Source organism: Aspergillus mulundensis (genome assembly GCF_003369625.1).
Source record: "Aspergillus mulundensis strain DSM 5745 chromosome Unknown scaffold_9, whole genome shotgun sequence".
Taxonomy (NCBI): Eukaryota; Fungi; Ascomycota; class Eurotiomycetes; order Eurotiales; family Aspergillaceae; genus Aspergillus; species Aspergillus mulundensis.
The window spans coordinates 1,529,955-1,552,799 of NW_020797897.1; the positions used below are offsets into that span (position 1 = coordinate 1,529,955).

Consider the following 22,845-nt stretch of genomic DNA (forward strand, 5'->3'; position numbering starts at 1 on the left):
GCGGTTTGATATAGGCGGCAGAATACAGCGGCCATTACGACATGAACGGTGCTTACTTGACTAGTCCTTCTAACATCTTCTCTTGCCTCGACGGCGTATCCCTCTTCTCTCTCTCGGAACCCATCTTTCTCATCGGAATGAAATCACGAGCTACGAATATTTTCCTTGCCTTCTAGACACCTCTACACTTTTGGCTTACACCCATCCAGTTGCCGCCATGGCGTCCCGCACGATCATTCTGAGATTCGAGAGCCGAAACGGACAATTTCGCCTGAATGTTAGCCCACAAGACGTGTTTCCCTCGCTAGAGACAAAGGTATGCAATATTGAATTCTATAGCTGTCCACAGACGATCGTGTATGAAACGGTACCAACCCATGAGCATTAGATTCTGGAGCACCTTCCTTCAGACATTGAACCATCTTCGATCAAACTCTCCAACAAACCCATTGGCGCCGCCGGCGACGAGCGGCCTTTGAACACATTGGAAGGGGTCTCGTTTGAGCAGGTCGGGCTTAGGTTAGGAATACCAATAACCGTAGGGCGGGCAGTTGCTGACATTGACAATCTAGGCATGGTGACAAGCTTTACATTGGATATCAGTCCAAGCAGGATCTCCAAGATGGCTTTAGTAATGGAGTAGCGGCTGGAACATCTGCGAGACGTCTGAACGGAGCCCCAATACCTGAAGAGAGTACACCCGCTTCTCGATCACACCCTAGTAACATCGCCTCAGTTACGGTCAAGAATCCATGGGAAGCTGTTAGGCAGTCGGCTCTTGATGACCGCCTGGAGAAGAAGGATGGAAAGATTCATCGGCCTCGTGATAATAAGATGTGCAAACACAGTGCGAAGGGCATGTGCGATTACTGCATGCCTCTCGAGCCTTACGACCCGAAGTACCTCGCAGAGAAGAAGATCAAGCATCTGTCGTTCCACTCGTACCTGCGCAAGAACAACGCTGCAACAAATAAACCCGAACTTAAGAGCTCCTTCATGCCACCTCTCAACGAGCCATACTATCGGGTAAGGCCAGATTGCCCGTCCGGCCACCCACCCTGGCCCGAAGGAATCTGTACCAAGTGCCAGCCTAGTGCGATCAGCTTGCAGCCCCAGGAATATCGCATGGTCGACCATGTAGAATTCTCTACGCCTGATCTAATCAACTCGTTACTTGATTTCTGGCGAAAGTCAGGCACGCAGCGTCTGGGCTATCTTTACGGCACATACGAGGAGTACTCAGAGGTTCCTCTTGGAATCAAGGCTGTTGTGCAAGCAATCTATGAACCTCCACAGGTGGATGAAGTTGACGGAGTCACTCTCCATGATTGGGAGAACGAGAAAGACGTAGATGAAGTTGCTCATCTTTGCGGTCTCGAAAAGGTCGGGGTTATTTTCACCGATTTACTCGATGCTGGGCGGGGAGACGGTACCGTGCTCTGCAAACGGCATATTGACTCGTATTATCTATCCTCTCTCGAGATTGCGTTTGCGTCACGTTTGCAGATGCAGCACCCCAAGTCAACGAGGTGGAGTCGATCCGGCCAATTCGGCTCTAACTTTGTGACCTGTGTTCTAAGCGGTGACGAAGAGGGTGCCATTACTATCAGCTCCTACCAGGCTTCAGTTGCCGCAGTGGAGATGATTAGGGCCGACATTATCGAGCCCTCCGCAGAGCCGTCTGTAATGCTGGTTCAATCAGAAGACGATGACGGCAATAAATCGCGGTATATACCTGAGGTGTTCTATCGGAAGATCAATGAGTATGGGGTATCTGCCCAGGTAAACGCAAAACCAGCCTTCCCAGTAGAGTACCTTCTGGTTACTCTGACCCACGGTTTCCCTACCGAATCCAAGCCGCTTTTCATTGACAGCACATACCCTATTGAGAATCGCGAGGTCATTGGTGAAGGACAGGAATTTCGTCCGCTTGCTCGGAAGCTCGTTTCCCACGGCGATCCTGACAAAGCAATCCGAGCGGTATCTGACTTCCATCTTTTGTGCTTCCTTCGCACATTTTCCACCTTCAGCAAGGTGAGTTTAACAAACTACTGCGGAATTGCTCGGGCCGCAGAGCGAGAACCTCTACTAACCACACTCCACCAACATCTAGGAAGAGGAAGCACTACTTTGCCGTGTAGCCACGACCCAGAACCCCACAGACGGACTGCAACTTATCAATACCCCCGGATGGGCAACGTTAGTCACTATTCTTCAGGACAGCGGTGAGCGGCCCCCCAAGCGTCCCTGGCTGGACCCTCTACACCCTGTGCCCCAATCCGGAAGACGTTACCCTTCCTCCTCCTCAAGACCCGAGTCTCCTAGATCAGAGAGTGAGCAGCTTGCTAAGAGGTTCAAGGGAGCTAGTCTAAGGTGACCCGTCGATATTCCTTGAGCACCCAGTCTGCCCATTCGCCACGCCATCCCCGTATTTGTGCCGATAACCGATTGACGCGGCCTGCCACTGTTTAACAATTAAATCCGTCCCTAGATTACCCTTGGGCTCCCCATAGACCGGATACATGCCCCTTGTCGCTCCCTGTCGGATCCTGGGGTATTCTATCAAGGCTTTGGATAGTCCCTCAAGGCTATGAGGCGGTTTACAATTTGGGTTAGTGCACTAGGCTGTACATAGACGGCTTAAAAAATGAATATCCCAATTCCACCTCGATTTGAAAATCACGTAAGTCCATGACAAGATAAAATATAGGTAGATCCCAAGCATATACAATTTAGAAAAGAAAGGGGGAAGAACGTTGAGACTAATAACATAAGACCAAGAAGAGAAGGAACTTCATGCTACCTATACCATCGCTCTCAGCCTTTCCTCGAGCGTTTGCCTACCCTTTGTCGTCCTCCACACCTCATGCGGCGCATCTTGAACAACATCCCAGTTCTTGAGATTCTTCGTAATGGCAGTCAGATCCTCCTGCTTTTGCGCCCACTTCCTGTTGTTGTCAACTTCATCCCCAGAGCTCACAACGACTAGCGGCGTATCCGCCATTTGGACATGTCTCGCCGCCTGAATCTCTGAATATGTCATAGACCCTGCAACGAGATTCTCCTGCAGCTTCGCGCGAATAAACTTCCCCGTCTGATAGGCGCTCCGGCCGAAGACTCTATCTTCACGCGTCCTGTGCTTAAAAATAGCGCCTAATATTCGGTCAAGACCTAACGGTGACAAGATACCACGGACCCAAAGCCCAAAGCCGCGGCCTGGGTTTGCAATGTCGGATAGGTAGTCTTCGTGGAGGGGATCAATGAGGAAAATGCCCCTTGTCTCAAGGAGATGGCGGCTCGCAAAGATGCGGCTGTATATGCTTCCGACGCCTGCGGATACCAGGACGAAGGGACCCTCTTCGTCTGCTAGGGCTAGAGCTTCGGAGAGTGCGTCGGAAGCCATACCCGCGGAGAATGGAGAGGGAGCATTGTCAGACCAAGCGATACCCGGTCTATCCCAGTAGCAGTAGCGCGGAATGGCGCCCCTTTGGTAAAGCTCGTCAATGAACGGTTGCAGGGTGTGCTCAACGGGGCCTTCTCCGCCTTCGATGAGGACGGTTGTCGAATTGTCACTGGACGTGTTGCCCACACAATTGAGGTGGACTTGGTAGTTATTGGCGCTGACCCAGTATTTCTGGCCTGGGGCGTGGAGGGTAGCGTCCCGGGCGCGGAGGGCTAGGGTGATCATAAAGAGAATGGATATGATCGCGATGACCGCACTGAACAGTGTCTCACAAAGAACCGCCAGCCATTCTCCCAGAGTCCAACGGGTCTCCTCGCGGCCGGTGAGGCGTTCCTCTTCTTCGCGTTTACCCCAGGCGACGTAGCGGTTCTGGATGATATTCCAAACTGAAATGATAACCGCCCATACAACGCTGGCGATTCCAACCCAGCCTTCCTCGACCCGAATCTTTGGCACTGCGACTGTTATACACATGTCGGTGAATAAGAACAGTGCAAGTATGAAACCCCATATCGTCATCGGCTTCGAAGGGACGGAGAAGAAGATGAGCCCGAACAGGAGGTATCCAACGGTTAACGTGGTGTAGGCAAATGCGAAGAAACCGGAACCGCGCGTGTGTACGGCTGGTGCACTGACAAATAGGGAGACGAGCAGGAATGTCCACCAGATGAAGCTGATGGCTAGGAATGCGATGGAAAGACCTCTGAGAGCCCGGACGCTCCAGAGATTGTAGGGAGAGACCTATTGCAACCGTTAGACGCAATAGCTATACACACCAAACTCGGAAAGATTAAACGCACAGCAGGATCATCGGGACTCAGATAAGGCTCGCGCTCGCGTGGCAGGAGCCGAGTCCTCTCATCGGGAGGCCGATGCTGTTCCCCGTCTTCTCTATCATGACGGTCCCCCTCTCGGCTGCCGTGTTTTCTGTTGGTGAAATTGACCATGGCTCTTGATGAATACCGATGGTTTACTCGGAGTGCAAAAAAGAGCAGAGCTCTGGGAAGTGCAGTTTATAAACTGGCCGAGATCAAGATATCAAGATGACGGTGCTGACGTCATGGTAGCAACATGGCTTGAGATCGAGACCAGGGCCGTTCTTTTGTTGAAGGATTGTTATGCTTGTGGCTGGGCTAGTTGCTGTTGGACAGGCCTGTCTTTTTCGGGACCCATTGGTGATGATTCTAGTGCCCGATATAGAGTAATTTCCCGATTGTCTTGACTTTTGGGTCCATTGTGGGTGTTTAATCTAAAGACTTGACTTTTGTAAGAACAGGTGGGGTTGACGAGCTTCCCACCCCGCAAACGGCTTCCGCTTCAACTCCATCTTCGTCTGCTCCATGTCTCCCACAACAACCCACCGTTCCACTATATAGAAGGCTCAAAACATGAGCGATCTGCAAAAGTCCTTCGCCAAATCGAAACTATCCAAACTCCCGCCAGAGCCCCGTCCCATTCCCGAGGACGAGGAAGGCGACTCAGCTTCTTCAACGGAGACGGTGACCCCATCACCAACCAAACAGTTATTCGCTCGGCCGGGAGGAACCCGAGGGTGCGTACCTATACTTCCTCTGTTCTCTTTTCCCTTTCTGCCCCTGCCGAAATGACGTACTTCGTGAAACTAACGCGGAGAGATACTCGCAAGATAGGCCGCAAAACTCCCTAGAGTGGACCAGCTTCTTCGACCAAGAGCTCTACCTCCCGCGACAAATCAACGATTTGGACATAGTGCATCATGTATACCTTACCCCACCGACAAAATCCGGTCCTCTTTTTGTAATGCACCATGGCGCGGGCTCTTCTGGTCTCTCATTTGCGGCTTGCGCTGTGGAGATCCGCAAGATCCTCCCTGATGCTGGAATACTCTCTGCAGATACCCGCGATCACGGAAGTACATCCGTGACAAGAGCGAGTGAGGATGGGGACGCAGATCCGGCAAAGGCACAACTTGATCTGAGCTTGGACACGCTAAGCCAGGATCTTCTCTTCGTCATTCGTGAAACGCAGGTTAAAATGGGATGGGAGACTCTGCCGGACATAGTCCTTGTCGGACATAGTCTGGGAGGCGCAGTAATCACCGATGTCGCGAAGAAAGGCGAGTTGGGCGCAAAGTTATTGGCATACGCTGTTTTGGACGTTGTCGAAGGCTCCGCAATGGATGCTCTCCAGAGCATGGAGACGTACCTCTCGACTCGGCCATCCCGCTTTCCCTCCCTGCCCTCGGGGATAGAATGGCAGTATGTTTGCCCTACGGCACCATGAGCGCTATTTCTAATAACTATGTCTATAGCACACGCTCGCGAACAATCCGCAACAGAACCTCAGCCCGCGTCTCCGTCCCATCCCTCCTGTACCACGAAGAGGTTCCCCAGGACCCATCAAAACCGTGGGTCTGGCGAACCAACCTCGCCGAAACAAAGCCATTCTGGGAAGATTGGTTCATTGGGCTGAGCCGCAAGTTTCTTGAAGCGCGAGGGGGGAAGCTACTCCTTCTTGCTGGGACCGATAGGCTGGATAAAGAGTTGATGATTGGCCAGATGCAAGGTGCGATTTTCTTTTTAATTCCCCTCTCATGTTTGGGGCATGCTCATTCTGATCGATATGTAGGTAAATATCAACTCCAGGTCTTCCCCGACGCGGGACATTTTATACAAGAAGATCAGCCCACCAGGACAGCGCAGATCCTGGTCGACTTTTATAGACGAAATGATCGGAGTGCGCTTGTTCTGCCACCAAAGGTAGCTGATATGCAGGCTTCGGCGGCGATGAGAAAGGGAGCAGGCACCAGTGCGCCACTTGGGAAACCGGAAGGCGGGAGTACAGGCTCCCTAAAGAGGCCTTAAAAGGCTGGAACTCACGCGCGTTCCAAGAAGCTTGTCTACGGTACGATAGACGAAGTAACGTGAGGCATTGTATAATTTCAACCCATATTTGTAATGTCTTTTTTATTTTTTTAATTCCTTGTTTTAATTAGCCAGCAAGTTATGGTACTTATACATATCCAACCGCCGAAACACCAATGCCATTCAACCCAGCCCGCACGCCGTCAGGTTGCCCTGAAAAGTCCATGCAAAATAGATCAATGCCCTCGCAAAAACCGCGAATATTGTATGAAGCAGATTAGATAGAGGAAGGGTATCGAGACCAGTCGAGCACAACAGTCATATCACAATCAGGGAAGATAAGCGCCACCAGCAATAATCAAGTTCATGTTGGTGAACTTCACCTTGTACACGGGACTCTTCTTGGTGGGGAACGCGCTGATCTGGTCCGGCGTGACGACAACATCCTTACCCTTTTTCTTGCCACCGCCCATCCCCGGTCCGACGGCGCTCGATGGCTGTGTTGCATTCGCGGCAGTGGACGATGTCCCATCAATCTTCGTGCCAGCACCGCCTTCCCCGACAACGCGGCCCTGCGATGGGTCGTGCGCTGGACCCGTAACGTCCCATATGCGAACTGTGCCGTCTGCGCCGCCGGAGACAAGGACGTTGGATTCGACGCTCCAGCTGAGCGACCAGATGCCTCCTTTCCCGTGGCCGCGCATACGCTTGAGAAGACGGCCGGGGCCGAGGTCCCAAAGCAGGATGGAGCCGTGGTCGTCTGCGGAGGCGAGGGTTTTGCCGTCGCGGCTGCAGGCGAGGGCTGTAATGTTTCCTGTGTGGCCGGTGAACATGCGGACTGCGTTACCTGTGGTGACGGCCCACATGCGCACGGTGTGATCGGAGCTTCCCGTGAAGACGTAAGCGGAGTTAGGATGGAAACAGACGCAATCGACGTCTTGCTCGTGGCCAACGAAGATGCGCTGTTGGCGGATGTGGTCTGTTACCCAGAGCCGAGCGGTCTTGTCGTGACCGCCGGAGACGAAGTAGTGACCGAAGGGACCCCATTGGAGATCCCAGACTGGCTGATCGTGGCCCTTGTAGACGACCATGCACTGCCAGAGATCGAGGGACCAGAGGCGAATGGTTCTATCTGCGGAGGATGAGAGGAGCCATCGGGCATTTGTTGGTGCGATGGCATTGTCGACCGGGGTGGCTGATGGGGCGAATGCAACTGCGTACACTGGCCCTGAGTGCCCGATCAAACGACGAGAATTTGTTGGGTGATCGTCCGCGCTGTTATCTGCTGAAGCAATCTTCTTCCCATCCAAGCTCCAGACGCGGATATATGACTCTTGCATACCAGCTGCAACGAGTAGATTATCATCCGAAAAGTCTAAGCAGTTAACCCTGGATTGAGTTAGCAAGGAACCCTTGAAGATACATCTGACTTTCAACTAACCCGTCATAGGTGTTGTGAAATGTAAACATGCAAACACTAACGGCAGGACCAACACCTCCTGTCCTAGATTCGATCCGGAACCTATCACGATTTTCCTTAACTTTTTGCACCTCAATCGCCACGTCGCGCGCAGTTGATGGGGGATAGGGAATGTCGGCACGAGTCGGAGCTTCATCGTCCTCCTCCTTTTTGATCATTTGGTCAAACTCCTGCGTCAAGCTGTTCTGACCAGGGCCCGGTGGGACCTTTGCGTCTTCATCCGCGAGCTCAGCACGTACATCACCTTCAAGAGCCTGCTCCATAGAAAGCTTCGCTAGCCTGAGTCGCGGTAGAGTACCGGCCATCGCTGGGTTATCGCCTGTGTATGCAGAGCCAGGATGGTGACCTGGAATGCCTTCATCTTCTGTAGGGAAGCTCTGGCCCATGCCAGCTTGGGAGAGCAATGCCGCAAAGCTGAACCTGTCATCGGCTGCCCGCTCTTTAGTGATGATGGTGCAAAAGCTGCTCAGAATTGCTGACATGACGGAGCCACCCTCTTTTTGCTTGCTCTCGAGGAACTGCATCAAACTGCCAAAAGCAGGGTTGCTGAGAACCAGGCGGTATTTGTTGCCACGGTATAGTTTAGCAATTGAGTTATCCTGAACGTGCTCAGGCAAGCTAATAGGCTCAAGTGCCCGTACATCTTCCGTGTGTTCTGGTAGGAAAAGGTTCTTGTTGTTATCGAAGAATTGCCTGGCTTCTGGTGTATATAGAGAGGTCACCATATTTAAGAAAGAATAGACGAAGAGCGGCCATAACACACGGCGGAGTTCCGGCTTCAGATATATTAGCCATCAGCCAATGTTAACACTAGGCACAAAAGAGTCGCACCTTGTACAAGTCCAGGTTGTCCTCTACCCAGACCTTGAGTAAATCTAGCAGCCAAGTTAGCTTCAACCCAGCATATCTGAACAGCTGGGGCTGTCAGCGAATCGCACCAAAGCCGATCCTGTACTTTGGCCGCGCCTCTTCTCCCAGTTGGGGCAAAGGCCGGCCATCTATCTCTTGATTCGCAGACTCCATACGTAGCATGGCTTCCGTACGACTATAGCCCTTTTTGGCCAAGTAGTCAATGACCTAATACAAAAGTTAACAAGGCAAAAACTAACAGTCTCCCAAGGTCATCATGTAGAACCTGATGCAATCTAAGCAAACACATCTAGGCACCAATCTGAACAGGGATTAAGGTAAGAGCAAGAAAAGCGCTCACTGACAATCTGGTTCAAGTTCTGCTGCGACATTGCACCACTAGCAGGCTGAGGGGGAGGGGGTCCTGGGGTAGGCGCTCCAACAGGTGTCGTAGCCATGGGTTGTTGATGAGGAGGCATTGATACACCAGCACCGGGGCCCATACTCCCACTTCGGGGAGCAGGGCTCGGGGCCCCGCCAGGCGCAGACATGATCTTTCACCCCTGAAACTCTCTCAGCCTGTCTGGTTTGGCAAGGGGCAAGAGGATAAAGTCTGGGCAGTTTTGTGATTGGGTCGCTGACTTGCAGGATGGAAAAGTGAGCAAATCTGTTGTCCATTCATGCATCTTTTTGATAGAAGTCCGCGACTGTCGCGCTGGGATTATGTCAGCAGGGTCCCCGGAATGCGCACGTGACAAGCGGGCTGTCATTTGGTCGGGACTCAATGCATTGAACATTCCTCGTTCTTAAAAGTCCCGAAGCTTTTATACAAAACTCCAGTGGAGTGAGGATAACATGGCCGAAACCAATAACCTTGAGCAACCCGCCAAGGTCTTTACATCTGCCGATCGCATCCGCCAATTGAACGAAATCGACCAAGTACGACATGAGAGCTCTGATGCATATTCAACATATCTGTACTAACCACGTTTTACTGTCCTAGGATGTCGCCAAACTAATCCACTCGGCCGGACTCGCAATACAAGCGCTTACGAACGCCAGAACCAACGATCCCTCCTCACCATCCACCGACAACTCGCTCGACTCACATAAAGCTCGATTCAAGGAAGCTACGTCACAGTACTTCGCGCTTCTCTCGTCAATCGATGTCCGGCTACGTCGTCAGGTCTACGCTTTGGAGGAGGCTTCGATACTTGCACCAGACTTGTCTTCTAGAGCTGGTGATACTGGTTCGGGGGCGGCTGCGGGCACCTCGAACCCGTTAGATGTTAGCTGGCTGAACAGCAGGAAGGATACCGTGGGCAAGGAGAAGGAGGCGGAGCTATGGGCGGCTGCGAGACAGTTTGTTCAGCGGATCAACCAGGCGTCTCCTGGCGACGAGGCTAAAGTGAAGACGGAAGGTGGTCAGGAGAGCATGCAGGTGGACTGATTCGGTGCTGGGTGGCACGATGGGGAATATCTTGAATATCTTTGGGGATGGTACAATTTTCGCATGATTTCACAGGAGCGATTTCTTTAGTTAGCATCCGCCAATCTGTTCGATGGCTGCATGACTGGATATGACCTTATGATACCCGAATTCGAATGCATTGCATTGCTTTGCGATATGCCGAAGCGATTCTTGTGCAGCCGCCGTGGCACTTCCGGCCGTGTCATAGATCAGTGTTATTGCACTTCAGATAAGTAGAAGTAAATACAAGGAAGTCAGCAGCTTCTGTAAGAAACGCAAAGATACCTATGGGTATTCGATACAATCGCAATAACGGAACTGAACACTGCTTATCGCTGCAGTCCCCGAATCATTTCCTGCTGGGTAGCTCTGTCTCGATTGGTTTCGGAAAGAGATCCAATGCCTGAAGGATTAGCTTCTCGTTCTCAACATTAGAAGATGAAGCACTCACTTCTCAGCTCGCCGACAACGTCTTTAGCTTTACCGAAGTAGACCTCCTCTGCAAGAACCGTGCGGTTAGTGAACATCTCGACTAGCTAGTCAAGCCAAAGAAAATCCGTGAAACATACGCAGCAAGTTCCTCATCTTCAACTCCATGTCCTCGACCATTTTACCGACATTGGCAACATGGCTTGCATCCGAATCGACGGGCATATCCACCTCGATCTGCCGGGTCATGTTCCCGCTCAGGTCCATCTCACCGAGGGCTTCGTTTTCGTTGGAGAGATGAAGGATCACCGTGCTGGTGAGCTTATAGTGGGCCGCTCGCCCCCGGTCAGTCGCTTCGAAGACGTGGATGCTGTCCCATTCGCCAGAGTGCTTTCCGCCGGGAGACACGCCTGTTCAACAGATGCATTAGCTCAAACTTGATCAATGCAGTATGAGTCCGCATGCAGAAGCATACCCTTTTTCAGAAGAATGACACCCGCAAACCCATCGTCCAGATCCCAGAAGTACACACTCCCAACACCGCCCTCGTAATACAGCTCCCGGTAGACGTCGAACGCCTCGTTCGCGGCAACCTCCAGTCTCCTCACTCGCTCGCTTGGTACTGTGCCGTCATCAAGAGGGGGATCGAACTCATTGCTCCAGGGGGACCTGTAACTGTCGCCGTCACGGTTGTAGTCGCAGAGTAGGTAGTCGCGCTTTGTCTTGGAGCATCGGCGGATCTCGAGCGGCTGGTCGACGGAGGACAGGAGGTCTTCGGTGAGGTCGGGGACAATGGAGGTGATGGCTTGAAGGTTCTGCTTTGTATCGCGGGGGTTCAGACGCCGGAGGAGGTCCCTGGTACAGGCATGGCGCTCTTGTCAGCGGAGTGCAGGGTGCAGGCGGGGTTGGGTTAGGGTAGAAGTCATGCTCTGGAAATCGACGGGTTGCGAAGATGGGCAGTTCTTATAAATGGAAGACTTACAGCGCACTATCGAATTGGGCGTCTGCCATTGCGATGCGTTTCTGATTGTGATTAGGTTGGTTTTGAATGTTGTTTACTGCTTGATGTTAAGGTGTCCCTGAATGCCGACGCCGGACGGGAGGTGCGTGGGCGCAGCAACCCGCAATGTGGCTTTAGGAGCTCCACCATTCTACGGAGTACATAATTCGGGCGTATTGAAAGACTAGTTTGATTCACCTAGACATTGTCCTAAATGATTATACAATCAAAGAGCCCAGTAAGCTTTTACTCGTGTCGGTTTGGCATTATTCATCACTGTCATCATCGAGCACAATCCTTCTCCGTTTCTGCGAAGCTCTACGCTCGGCATCCGGCGTAAAGAGAGCGACGGGGTCTAGCAAATCAAAGTCATCTTCGACTTGACTGGCTCCGCGGGCAGGCAGAAGTGGTTCCGGCTGCTGATGGCCTCCAAAATCTGCAAATAGCTTGGTGGGAGATAGGAAATCCATATCAGTTTCGTCCTCTTCGGGCTCCTCTGCCGGCTCCTCTGCCGGATACTGGAGTTCGGCAGATTTTGCCTTTGGTTTGGCCAAGCTCTGACGGCGTTTACCAGACGAGGACTTCCTAGAAAGAAGAGATTCTTTAGATGGCAGCTTCGACTCACGCGATATTACCTCCTTGAAGCGCTGTTCGCACTCTGCGCCAACCTGGTTCATTCGTTGCAATGCGTCAATGACACGCTTTGTAAGAGAGCTATGTCTCACAAGTTTGGTTGGCCGTTGGACTGACTGTAGTCGAGGGAACGCGTCATTTCGAGGATAGCGGATGATCTGCGGGCTTGTGCCTCCTACATCCTGGTAATGCCTCTCGAGTTCCTTTTGCTGAGTCGGAGTCAGCAGGACATCCTCAAGGTCTGGAACCTGCGCTGGCTCTGGCGTAGGTATTCGAACTTTTCGTTTCTCTTTTTGCTTTGTTTTTGACTTGGTTGTCTGTTTTGATGTTCCTGTCAAGCTGGATGCCGTCATAAAACCGGTTTCAACATTGTCGGGCATATGGAATTGCTTCGGTGGTTTCTTTGGGACACGTCCTTTGCGCTTCTTCGGCTCTGGGAGGCCGCTACCTTCATTCTCTTCCGGAATATCAATATGTCGCTTGTCCGGAACGGGTTTTATTCCCTTTGGTATGATGCGTGGAGATCTATCGTCATGGAACGTGAAGTGGGTTCCGCTGGCTATAAGCTGTTGCATCTTCTCGTAATTGTCCTTCGCCTTGAGAAAGCTCTCTTCTTCTTTGCCTTGCATAAGGAGCAAAACAATGTTACCGGCTCTCTTTCGACCTGTTCTTCCCATGCGTTGCAGCATGCGTATGGGAGAAGCCGAGGAATCGTAACACACAATGAGATCAACTTCTCCGATGTCTAACCCTTCCTCGCCAATTGAAGTTGCCACGATCGTGTTATAGGTTCCTTTCTTGAATTTCTGAACAATATCAAGTTGAGTCTTTTGGCCCATTCCTTCTGAGCCTTTTGCGCTGCTTTGCCCAACGAAAACATGGGGTCGAATCATTGGCTCGTATCTTTTCAACACCCTCGTCACTTCTTCGGCGCTGTCTCGAAAATGTACGAATATCATCACTCTGGTGGTCGTCTGGTTTTCACCAACAGCCCCATGAGCGCCCTCACCAGCGTCCATAAAATGGTTCAGAACAACCTGCTTCAAGTACTCCAGCTTTGGATGTCCGATAAACTCAGGGTTCTTGGTCCATGGAGTGAGGTAATTCATCAGCTTCTTGAAGTGCTCATTTTGCACGATCTCACGCTGATATTTCCCTCCTTTCTTTCCGTCAGTATTAGACTGAAAGTGCGACAGATGACGATACAGTGGAGTAATTCCATGATACTTGAGCAAGTCGATCCCGTGTGCCATGCTCGCGAGGACTGTAAAGATAGCGTTGACCTTATTCTTCAGGCCAAAATGTGCATTTCGGCCAGCGTCAGACATCATCCACTGCTGCCTCGCTTTCGTGAGTCCGTATGGGGTCAGAGACATTGGATCCCTTCCCCAGAATGCGTTCAGTGAACGAAGCTGGTCGACAAGCGGTTGAAGTGTGCTAGACAAGAGGTCCATGCATAGGATCATTTCGTCCGAGTTCTGGAATGTTTGAATATCTGTGTTTTTGGAGTGGACGTACTCTCGGATATCAAGAGACTGCTCAGTACGAATTTCAACCCTCGAAATATCAAGGCCATCAACCACGGCCTGCACTGACTCAACATTGGACCCCGGTGTTGCGGTTAGAGCTAATATCCGGAAGCTCTGGTTGAACCGCCGCAGGAATTTGACAACTTCTACATAAGCATAGCCGCCAGTGGCACGATGGGCCTCGTCTACAACGAGTAATACAATCCTTTTGGGGTCGGCTATTCCCGACTTGAGATCGTTTGTTAAAGTCTGCGGGGTCATAAAGAAGACGCGTTTGGTCTTCCATTCTTCTGCGCGAATCCCGGGCGGAGCTTCGCCTGTCAGCATGGTCGTTTGAGACCGTGGAATACCTGCAATTTGAAGACACGCGGATATCTGCTGAGATACCAGCGGCTTTGTTGGAGCAACAAATATGACCTGGGCGTCTTTAGTCCAGCGAAGCCAATTGAGCATGATGGTGGCGGCGATGAATGTCTTTCCCAAACCTGTAGGCAGGGCTACCAGCAAGTTATGAAACAGCCCTTTTTGGGCAATATTGAACTGGTAGTCACGGGTCTTGCCCAGGTTGGTAGGGTATACCCAAGTGCCCAGGGAGTCTTCATTGAGTTTGTGTTGTGTCGGAGGCTCGACCTTGTCCGGCGGAGCCATCATCTGCTCGCCGCGCGGGGGCTGTGTTGCTGGATTTCGAGCAGCCATGTCAAATAACGTCGTTTGATGGACACCTAATGGACGATTTCGAGCCTGCGAAGTAGTCCAAGGTATCTTCGGTGCTTGCGTTGTTGGTGGCGATAGAGATAAGTCCGAGTCAAATGCATCGTCCGGAATGTCATCAAAGAGATCCATAGAGTCTAAAGGCGCAGGGGCTGAGGCAAGTTCGAGACCTTTTGGGCTAGTCGGGCTAGTCTCCCGTGTCTTCTCCTCTTCGAATGAATGTAGTGACGCTTCAATCGCAGCCTTGATATCTTCGTCGTCCCCATAATCCTGCTCTTGTCGGGTATCCTGGGCCTCAGGCTCGGCAACGACCGTGTCCATGATCGCAGGTGGGGGAGGGACAGGATCGGGCTTTTTCCATCTAGGCCCCCGAATCATTTCAGGTGGTGATGGAGGTTGTGTAAGTTGAGTGACGAATATATTCTCTCGAATATTATTGCGCATATTTTTCGGGATGAACGTCTTGTATCTGGAGGGCTGCTCTCCGGGCTCATCTCGGGAGTAGAATTCATCGGGTGTTGTTGGTCGACGCTCGTCGTCATCACCGTAAGAGTCTGAGCTAAAATCAGAACCCTCGCTGTTACTATTTCCATTGATGGTCTGCGGGCGCGGCCGCTGGCGAGCCTCCCCGGGCTCTCGGGCACTCAATCGACGCCGTTTTGCTGACCTGGGGTGGTCATCGTCGTTGACCACGAAATTGCCCAAATTATCGTCCGAGTAATCTAACGAGCCTCCATCGAGGTCGGACATGGTCGGGTTTGTTTTCGAATGAGATCACGGAATGCCTGATGGTGAGCGGAGAACGCGACGCGGAGCATCGCGAGATCATGTGACACGCATCATACTTGCCTTAGGCGGTCGAAATCAGAAAGTAGTATGGGGCCGTATAATTTCGGCCAATCGGCGGGGTTTCAACTGTTGAAGCACATACTCCGTAGGCCTACTACTGTACTAGGACATGGTCCGATCATCATCGAGGGTCTGCTTATCGGTCTGTGTAGTATGACTTGGTTATGGGTCCAAGTCCAACTTTTAGAGCGCCCCGGATTTGCAACCGGCTGAAGACCGGCTCGTTCTGCTCATGTTGTCGCCCAAAATTGGTAAACAGTTCACACGGCGTCTCCAAGCCTCCACCAATGGATGGCCAGTCTGACAGCTCACTACCAAGACTTCGCTAGGAGTCGATAAACATTAATCTAATTTCGTACCCTTCAGGTGATCTCGATTCGCCCGAACCAGGGAAGCACCGTTGATCGCTGTGAAACTCGACTAATGGGACGCGCCAGGAGACGACAAGCCCGCCGAAGGTTTCAATTTACTGGCGCCCACGCCCGAATTGTCTCGCGTTGCACGAGCTGCTATGCCTATGCTTGATGCTGCAGTAGTGCGCTTTGCCTGCCTTTGCTTTTTTGCCCCCAGCCGTCCTTTTTCTTTCGCTTCCTCCTTCTCTTCCTCCTTTTCCTCTTCCCATCGCGCCCTTCGTTTGGTTTCTCTGCCAGCTTCGCTTCAGTATTTCCTTGAAGTCTTTCTATTTGAAACCCACGCCTGTCGTTTCTGACTTGTCAAAATGAAGCTCTCTCTTGTTGCCCTCACCTCGGTACTTGCCCTGGCTGCTGCCCAGGACTCGTCCTCGACCTCTACGGAGACTTCGACCGCGCCAGCCACCACCGCCAGCTTGACTGCGCAGGAGCGATGCGCTAACAACTGTACGAGCCATAGTCCTGTTATACCTTTGCTCCGATACTGATCAATTTCAGGCGATGACGATGACATCTGCTGTAAGGCCGCATGCTACAGCGTTCCCTGCCCTAGCGACCAGCAGGCCAACGACACCAACACCTGTGTTTCGCAGTGTGACCAGGGTGACGGCACTGAGGCGGACATCCAATCTTACGCCCAGTGCCAGGCTCGCTGCATTACCACTACTTACTTCCCGGGCACTGCGACCCTCACCGACGACTCAACCAGCAGCGCGACTGGTTCCAACACCGCTACCACTACTAGCTCCGGTGATGATGCGTCCAGCACTGACGACTCCAACTCCAATGACTCCAACTCGGATAGTAAGCACTCTTTTTTGGCGCCGTCGCTAATGCCGTCACATGCGCTAACAGATGCTGTAGGCTCCAACGCCACTAGCACCAGCGGCGACTCTGCCACTGAGACGGGCTCTGGCGACGACCCTTCTGACACTAACGCGGCCGCTAGGCTCGGTGTCTCTGCTGCTGGCCTGGCTGGCCTCCTCGTCGCCGCTTGGGCTCTGTAAGGGGCTCGCCTAACCAACTGAGTTGCTCCTGGTGTGAAACACGGGCTAATTACACGAGTCATGGGCCGAGCAAGGCATTGATGGAATGGATGGATTGGAGCGTTGTCTAATGGTTGTCTACATAGTCCTTACTTGCATTCTCTGTTCTAATAATCAGTGATCGATACCATAATAATTCGAGTTACTTTCTCACACCCTGTGCCTTCGAATTGATTGCCAACTCTTACCACGCGCAGGTCCATGCTCAGAGTAAATCAACATGCCGATCACTGTTCTTCAGCAACTTTTGTGGACCAGCAGACCCATAAATATCATCGCAATTTAATCCCTCGGGCCCCGGCTATGAGATCTGTGGAGTGTGGAGACTGATGAACATCCATTCTTCGATCTCCAAGTCCAAGCTCATCGTCATCCAGTAATCCATTGTTTAGCATGTATGATTATCATAGGGCATTATACCAATTGAGTTTGTTCTCCAAAACATTCCAGCTTTTTGCGAGGTGATGGATCCAGGCGTCCTCAAAGGCTCAACCACTTCAGCAGCGGAACCACCCGCTGCTGTTACAGCTGTGGAGTGCCCGTGGCCCGTGAGCCAGACCCTCAGTGAGTCAGTCCCCGACGCGTCAAAATGAAGCCCAACGCGTCTCCCTAGGATCTTACGTGCACATATCACCAAAGTAAATATATACACGCATACAATCGCGTCACGGTACGTGTCAAACGCTCCCTACTCCACGGGCAGGTGAACTGATCTTGCAGAATCAGAATCATGTCCCAATCCGCTCCTACACCCATCAACCACGAACACCCCCTCATCGCTCCAATCTCCGCCTTCGTAACAGAATGCATGAAGGACTATGACCCCAGCCATAACCCCGCACACATCAACCGCGTCGTGAACCTCGCACTGCGAATCCTCAAATCCGAACAGGAACAGTCGACCAAGCCAGTGGACTATCTTACCGTTCACCTCGCAGCCCTCCTACACGATATCAGTGACAGAAAATACCTCCCCAAGGAGGCAAAGCAAGATGCAAATGCAATCCCACCGCACAAGCTAGTTGAGCATATTCTTCTCACTCACGGCGCTGAGCCAGCTCTGGCCCAGCGGGTGCAGACGATTGTCTCGCATGTGTCGTATACGACGGAGTGTAAAGACCCACAGGCTGTGAGGGAGTTGATCTATGAGGACGGACTCGTTGAGCTGGCGATTGTGCAAGATGCGGATCGACTGGATGCTTTGGGTGCTGTGGGGATTGGGCGGTGTTTTACGTTTCTAGGTGCGAAGGGGAGAGATATGTTGAAGGAGGGAGAGGCATGGGAGATGGAGAATTCCATTAGGCATTTCGGGGAGAAGCTGGAGAGGTTGGAAGGGATGATGAAGACGGCTACGGGGAGGAGGATGGCTAGGGTGAGGACGGAGAGGTTGGTGGAGTTTAGGAAATGGTGGGAAGAGGAGATGGAGGATGTGTCTTCTACTTAGTCTAGATTATTAATGTCGATGCATTGAGTTCTTGTCTATTCTCATTGGGTATGTAGATAACATGCGATGCGCACCAAAACAACCAAAGGAATGCGAGGCTTACCAGGCCATTGTTGAATGAGAGCAGCGCTGCAGTATGGATTAGGTAGGTATGAGTTGCCGAGTGGAACGGCAAGTATGAGTGGAAGTTCAAAAAGCAACCCAAACGCCGACCGATATAATATCTAAGATTTGCATAGAATCAATGCATGCCCAATGAGTATTGTATGCACTGTGAGTGGAGATTAAACCCGGTCAACGGCGAAATCCAAAACCTCACAGTCGTCTTCGAAGAACCCATCCTCGCCGCCAGCCTGTAGTGGTGACGAATATTTCTTCTTCCGTCGTGTAGTAATTACCACTTCCTCCACGTTGCTAGTACTGTTACCCATGCTGATCGTATTCTCAATTCCTCCACCTAGACCCTGTTGAAGTTCGTGCATGGCATCTTCGCCTTCATCCTCGCTGCTGGCACTAACTCGACGAACATGCAGCTTGGACATGGGCAAGTTACCGCCAAATACCCACTGGCCCTTTGGCGATGAAGTCAATGAGCCACCTGCCACTCCCGTTTCAGAGTAAGTAAACAAGCTTACTCTCTGATCAGTATGAAATGGTTGATATGGTGCATTGGTCTCAAGTTCCGCCTGCGAAAGTGGCTGGCACTTGAGTTTCGATGACGCGGACGGCCGTACAGTAGACGATGGTAAAGCGAGGGTGGCGCGGACCATCAACTCTGGATTGAGGCTGCTGATCCCCATGGGACCACAAGAGCTAGACAAATTCGCGGGCAGTCGAAATTCGATTTCCTTGCTACCAACAACTGACTGTGGTTGTCGGGATTTGTTGGGCAGCACGGACCGCTTGACCCTATACAATCGGAAGTAGCCGTTTGCTATAAGAGCTAAGAATGGCTGGCCCTTGTGAATGATCCAGGTGACACGCGACGCAGCGGGCTCGCGTGTGAATCCAGAGATGTGGAGCCGGTTTTCACCCACATGACGCAGAGTATTAACTGTTCCACTAGCAGCAGCCCCCATTGACTTGCTAAGACCAGCAGCGACAGCTTTGCCGCCCATACCAGCCGCGGTCGGGATCATAAATCCATTCATGGCAGGAAATGCTGCCCCGGCTGACGGTGCACGGCCCCTGACAGCTTCAAAGATTGGCTGAGTTTTACCTCCAACAAGCTTCATGGCTGTCGATAGAGGGTTGCTATTAGTCGTCCGCACAGCTAACTCTTCTGTCGCCACGTCGTTCGTCGGTTGTTTTCCTCTCGCAGGCCGAGCCCTGCGGAAAGGAGGCCATTGAAAAGCGGTTCGTGGGAGATCGAAGACATGCACAGTGCCTTTGAGAGTAATGATGGCAAGACGGTCACCAGAAGGTGGGCACCATATCACATCCACGATATGCGACTCCGTCAACCGCGAATACCGTGCAACTTGGCGCACACTTGCAGTTACTGCCGCCGAGTCCTCGGTCAAGAAAAGCCCAGCGCGACAATACTTGGCCTGCATGAGGTCCCATACATATTGGACATCGCCCTTCTTACTCGCGGTAAGGAGCATGAGCCCACTGGGAGAGAAGGACAAAAAGCTGCAGCCATTCGGTACTTGAAATGTGGCAACGGGGCTAAACATAATCGCGCTCTTCGAATCTCCATTTTCGTCAAGCTTTCTCAGATCGAGAATAGATACGAGATCGGGCTCGGCTGGGGACGCGGTCTGGGTCTCTTGGGCATGAGTTGGAGGAAATAGACTGTATCCTTGGGGAAAATCCATCACTTGAGAGCGGCGCTGCTGAGATGTTTGTTGCTGATCCTTGTTCCAATAACTGTTCCAGGCTTGTAAGCCCTGGTCACTCATCCAACGGGCTCCTCGCACAAACTCCTGCGTGACACCTCTAGCAACTTTGTCAAAAAGGCTTTCACCATCACCAACATCAGTCGCACAGGTAGTCGCTGGTCGCGAGGGGGGACTACGGGTCTCCAGCCCAAAGACCTTCCCCTGCACCGAAGGCGCTGGTATTATTCCACCCAGCGATGCTCGATACGTAAATGACGGCGGTACAATTGCTAACCATCTTCCCTTCAAGGCGATGATCGGGTTATCGGCTTTGGCAGTTCCATTGGGTGAGTCATTTCGGGACCCGTCCGGGTCCGTTGAGCTTGAGGATGTTGAATATCGTCTTGCTTCCCTCGACTGAATACTGGTCCAGGTTTTCCCAAGGCACTGATATCGATTCATACTATAGATATAGACCTCGCCACTGATACCAGACGCTATGACGAGGTAGCTGCCACTTGTAAAAAGCCTCAAATTTCCGGCTGGCGAGGGCGCAAAATTTGAGAGTCCTGGGATATTCTCAAAACAAGGACTAGGCTTTGTTGTATACAGGGTCGAGATGTGGTCTCCCGTTCTGAGTGAGTAGACTTCAACCCTTGTTTGGTAGAACCGTGTGTCGTCCTTGCTATGACGTTTATCAGCGCTGGCATATCGCACTGTGGGAATATCATTCGCCTCGGAGCCATTAGAAGAAGCATGTCCCTCGTCATCGGATGGGACACAAGGGCCATGAAGGATGATAGCAACATGTGGCCGGGTTCCAGATGTTGAGTCATCACCTGCTAGCATCTTTGCATCAACTACCCTCCCGTTGAGACCATCCAACCTTCCAATAGGGCGTGTCTTGCGATCCTCGACTGTCAAAACCTCCAAAGTACCATCGCTACCAACCAAAAGAACACTGCCGCTCAGCCGAGACGACTTGAATGGTGGGTTTGAGATAGTATCGAATGCGCAGAACGAATAGTGAGAGTCTGTCGATAGCCGGCTATGACCGGGGGGTGACGGTATATCAATGTCGGGCGCACCGTAGAAGTGTGGTTGCGGGTGGTGAGGAGGCGCTATCCGATCACTAAACGGGGTGTGTACAGACAGGCTCTTCTGCCTATCTGTAGACTGCTGACGAGAAATGGCGCTACTGGAGTAGCCATTCCCATAACTCAGAGGTCTTGTCCTGGGTGGTGGTGGAGAGGCGGAAGACGGATGGCTGAAACCACCTTTATCCTGACTCGTGAGAAAGCCACCAAACGGGGATCCGCTGACGAGATCATCCTCGTAGCCGTCGTTTGGCGGGCTCTTCCCAAAAGGGATGGATTTGGCCCAGTTGTTCGTTCGGTAGGCGAAGTCTTGCTCAGGCGTGTCCGTGAGCGAACCTAAAGCGTCAAGGACCGGTGATACTATAGCATTGGGCTCGGGCTGTGGTTCCGGAGGTGGATCAGGATAAGACGAGGGTTCAGCCTGTGACGGCGGGGATCCTTCTAGCCTGAAAGCCATGGGTCAGTAGCCAGACACTGGCCCGGACTGATCAGATCTAGACTTACAAGTCGTCCACGGGAACCCTTGAAGTCACCTTGGCTCCCTTCTTCTTTCCCTTTTTCTTACTCTTTCCCCCAATATCATTATCTGGCTTAACGGGGTTCGGGTCTTCCACGGGGCCTATAACGCCCGGTAACCGGATCTGCTGGCGAAACAAGTCGTCCGAGGCGGCCGGGGGCATTAAATGGATGAGCTGCCTTAATAAGGCAGGGGCGGTATAAGCAATAGCAGCCGCCCTCAAGACCCTCTGACAAGGCCTGAGAACGGAGGGTCGATGGTATGATCAACCTGCTAGGGTTCTGCGCTGGGCGGTTCTCAGATCGATATCTACCTATGTCGACAAGCTGTCAGCATGAGTCACTAAGCATCATCACAGGGTTTGGTCGTTCAAGGGGTCCCCTACAGCCTAGATTCTGGTGTAGAGCGAATCTAGTATCTAGAAGACAATGAAAAGGTAAGGATGTGTGTTTGGAGAAGAGAAGTCGAGATACCCTGCTATCTCGACCGGGGAGCTCGGTGATAACGGTACGCGTCGATCTGGGGAACAGGGACAGTGTCGGAAGCACAGCTTTAACCGGCGGGCCCACGTCAGAAGACTGACAAAATGTGGCAATCGACGAGTATGTTCAATGTTCGCGAGTTGAACAGAGTAGGCGGGACACAGTGGTGGTGAGTTGGGGTGATGTAGGAGGATGGGGGGAGTAGATAGCGATAGAGGGGCGATGGGGACTGCGGGAGAGGGGAAGCCTGCACAGGTGGAGAGGGCGGTTCAGGGGATTATTGGGAATGACATCTACCGCTCGGCAGGCTGACACGCTTGTAATTTTCCACTATTCGTTTCTGGCAGAGAACTATCCCTAAAATCTCCCAAAGCCACTGCGCCTCTTTTGTAGGCTCGGAACTTGCGCTCATGACCCGTGGGGCTGTTGGAATAAGGAACCTGACGCCGCAACTGAATGACGCCGATGATGACAAGACCTTTGTGATGACGGCTTTCAGCTTGGTTGAGCTAGAAGATGTAAGGAACATGAATGCTTACTCTGGGCCATGGCCTAGCAGAGGGCCATCCCGGTTTCCTGAAATCTGGGGATTGGGCGTCAGTTGGTGTGACCTTGCTTAAGCCGAGGACTATAGGTACAACAAAAATACGATGCGTTACACATGAGGGGTGAGATTTCGGTACCCAAGCCCGCCAAATAGCATTGCTCAACAGTAATGCCCAAATGCCATGGTTCTCTGCCTCTTCTCCTATGGTTCCAAGGACATCTT

General features: G+C 52.0%; 10 protein-coding genes across 10 annotated transcripts; 5 read left to right on the top strand and 5 right to left on the bottom strand.

Annotated features, from left to right (window-relative positions):
• Positions 1-217: 217 nt before the first annotated feature.
• On the top strand, positions 218-2,377 carry npl4 (nuclear protein localization protein 4; the record flags this gene model as incomplete). The annotated part of the gene is made up of 4 exons (XM_026750323.1): positions 218-316; positions 389-519; positions 573-2,034; positions 2,114-2,377. The coding sequence occupies 4 exons, from the start codon at positions 218-220 to the stop codon at positions 2,375-2,377; spliced, it is 1,956 nt and encodes a 651-aa protein (XP_026601327.1).
• A 426-nt stretch (positions 2,378-2,803) lies between these two features.
• On the bottom strand, positions 2,804-4,410 carry DSM5745_08308 (DUF2417 domain-containing protein; the record flags this gene model as incomplete). Its single annotated transcript, XM_026750324.1, has 2 exons — positions 2,804-4,204; positions 4,264-4,410. 2 exons carry the CDS (start codon positions 4,408-4,410, stop codon positions 2,804-2,806), a joined length of 1,548 nt encoding a protein of 515 aa, XP_026601328.1.
• Positions 4,411-4,851: 441 nt separating this feature from the next.
• On the top strand, positions 4,852-6,306 carry ppe1 (putative ribosomal protein/carboxylic ester hydrolase (Ppe1); the record flags this gene model as incomplete). The annotated part of the gene is made up of 4 exons (XM_026750325.1): positions 4,852-5,015; positions 5,113-5,700; positions 5,754-6,007; positions 6,071-6,306. The coding sequence occupies 4 exons, from the start codon at positions 4,852-4,854 to the stop codon at positions 6,304-6,306; spliced, it is 1,242 nt and encodes a 413-aa protein (XP_026601329.1).
• Positions 6,307-6,635: 329 nt separating this feature from the next.
• DSM5745_08310 (putative transcription initiation factor TFIID subunit) lies at positions 6,636-9,186 on the bottom strand (the record flags this gene model as incomplete). Its single annotated transcript, XM_026750326.1, has 5 exons — positions 6,636-7,695; positions 7,748-8,562; positions 8,618-8,693; positions 8,742-8,863; positions 9,001-9,186. 5 exons carry the CDS (start codon positions 9,184-9,186, stop codon positions 6,636-6,638), a joined length of 2,259 nt encoding a protein of 752 aa, XP_026601330.1.
• A 304-nt stretch (positions 9,187-9,490) lies between these two features.
• Positions 9,491-10,085, top strand: DSM5745_08311 (mediator of RNA polymerase II transcription subunit 11; the record flags this gene model as incomplete). Its single annotated transcript, XM_026750327.1, has 2 exons — positions 9,491-9,574; positions 9,639-10,085. 2 exons carry the CDS (start codon positions 9,491-9,493, stop codon positions 10,083-10,085), a joined length of 531 nt encoding a protein of 176 aa, XP_026601331.1.
• Positions 10,086-10,435: 350 nt separating this feature from the next.
• On the bottom strand, positions 10,436-11,546 carry cap2 (F-actin-capping protein subunit beta; the record flags this gene model as incomplete). Its single annotated transcript, XM_026750328.1, has 5 exons — positions 10,436-10,509; positions 10,558-10,605; positions 10,676-10,945; positions 11,011-11,390; positions 11,518-11,546. 5 exons carry the CDS (start codon positions 11,544-11,546, stop codon positions 10,436-10,438), a joined length of 801 nt encoding a protein of 266 aa, XP_026601332.1.
• Positions 11,547-11,801: 255 nt separating this feature from the next.
• Positions 11,802-15,158, bottom strand: mph1 (3'-5' DNA helicase; the record flags this gene model as incomplete). Its single annotated transcript, XM_026750329.1, has 1 exon — positions 11,802-15,158. One exon carries the CDS (start codon positions 15,156-15,158, stop codon positions 11,802-11,804), a length of 3,357 nt encoding a protein of 1,118 aa, XP_026601333.1.
• An 817-nt stretch (positions 15,159-15,975) lies between these two features.
• On the top strand, positions 15,976-16,674 carry DSM5745_08314 (uncharacterized protein; the record flags this gene model as incomplete). Its single annotated transcript, XM_026750330.1, has 3 exons — positions 15,976-16,114; positions 16,166-16,471; positions 16,532-16,674. The coding sequence occupies 3 exons, from the start codon at positions 15,976-15,978 to the stop codon at positions 16,672-16,674; spliced, it is 588 nt and encodes a 195-aa protein (XP_026601334.1).
• A 769-nt stretch (positions 16,675-17,443) lies between these two features.
• On the top strand, positions 17,444-18,157 carry DSM5745_08315 (HD domain-containing protein; the record flags this gene model as incomplete). Its single annotated transcript, XM_026750331.1, has 1 exon — positions 17,444-18,157. The coding sequence occupies one exon, from the start codon at positions 17,444-17,446 to the stop codon at positions 18,155-18,157; it is 714 nt and encodes a 237-aa protein (XP_026601335.1).
• A 284-nt stretch (positions 18,158-18,441) lies between these two features.
• Positions 18,442-21,757, bottom strand: DSM5745_08316 (uncharacterized protein; the record flags this gene model as incomplete). The annotated part of the gene is made up of 2 exons (XM_026750332.1): positions 18,442-21,523; positions 21,582-21,757. 2 exons carry the CDS (start codon positions 21,755-21,757, stop codon positions 18,442-18,444), a joined length of 3,258 nt encoding a protein of 1,085 aa, XP_026601336.1.
• Between the last annotated feature and the right edge of the window lie 1,088 nt (positions 21,758-22,845).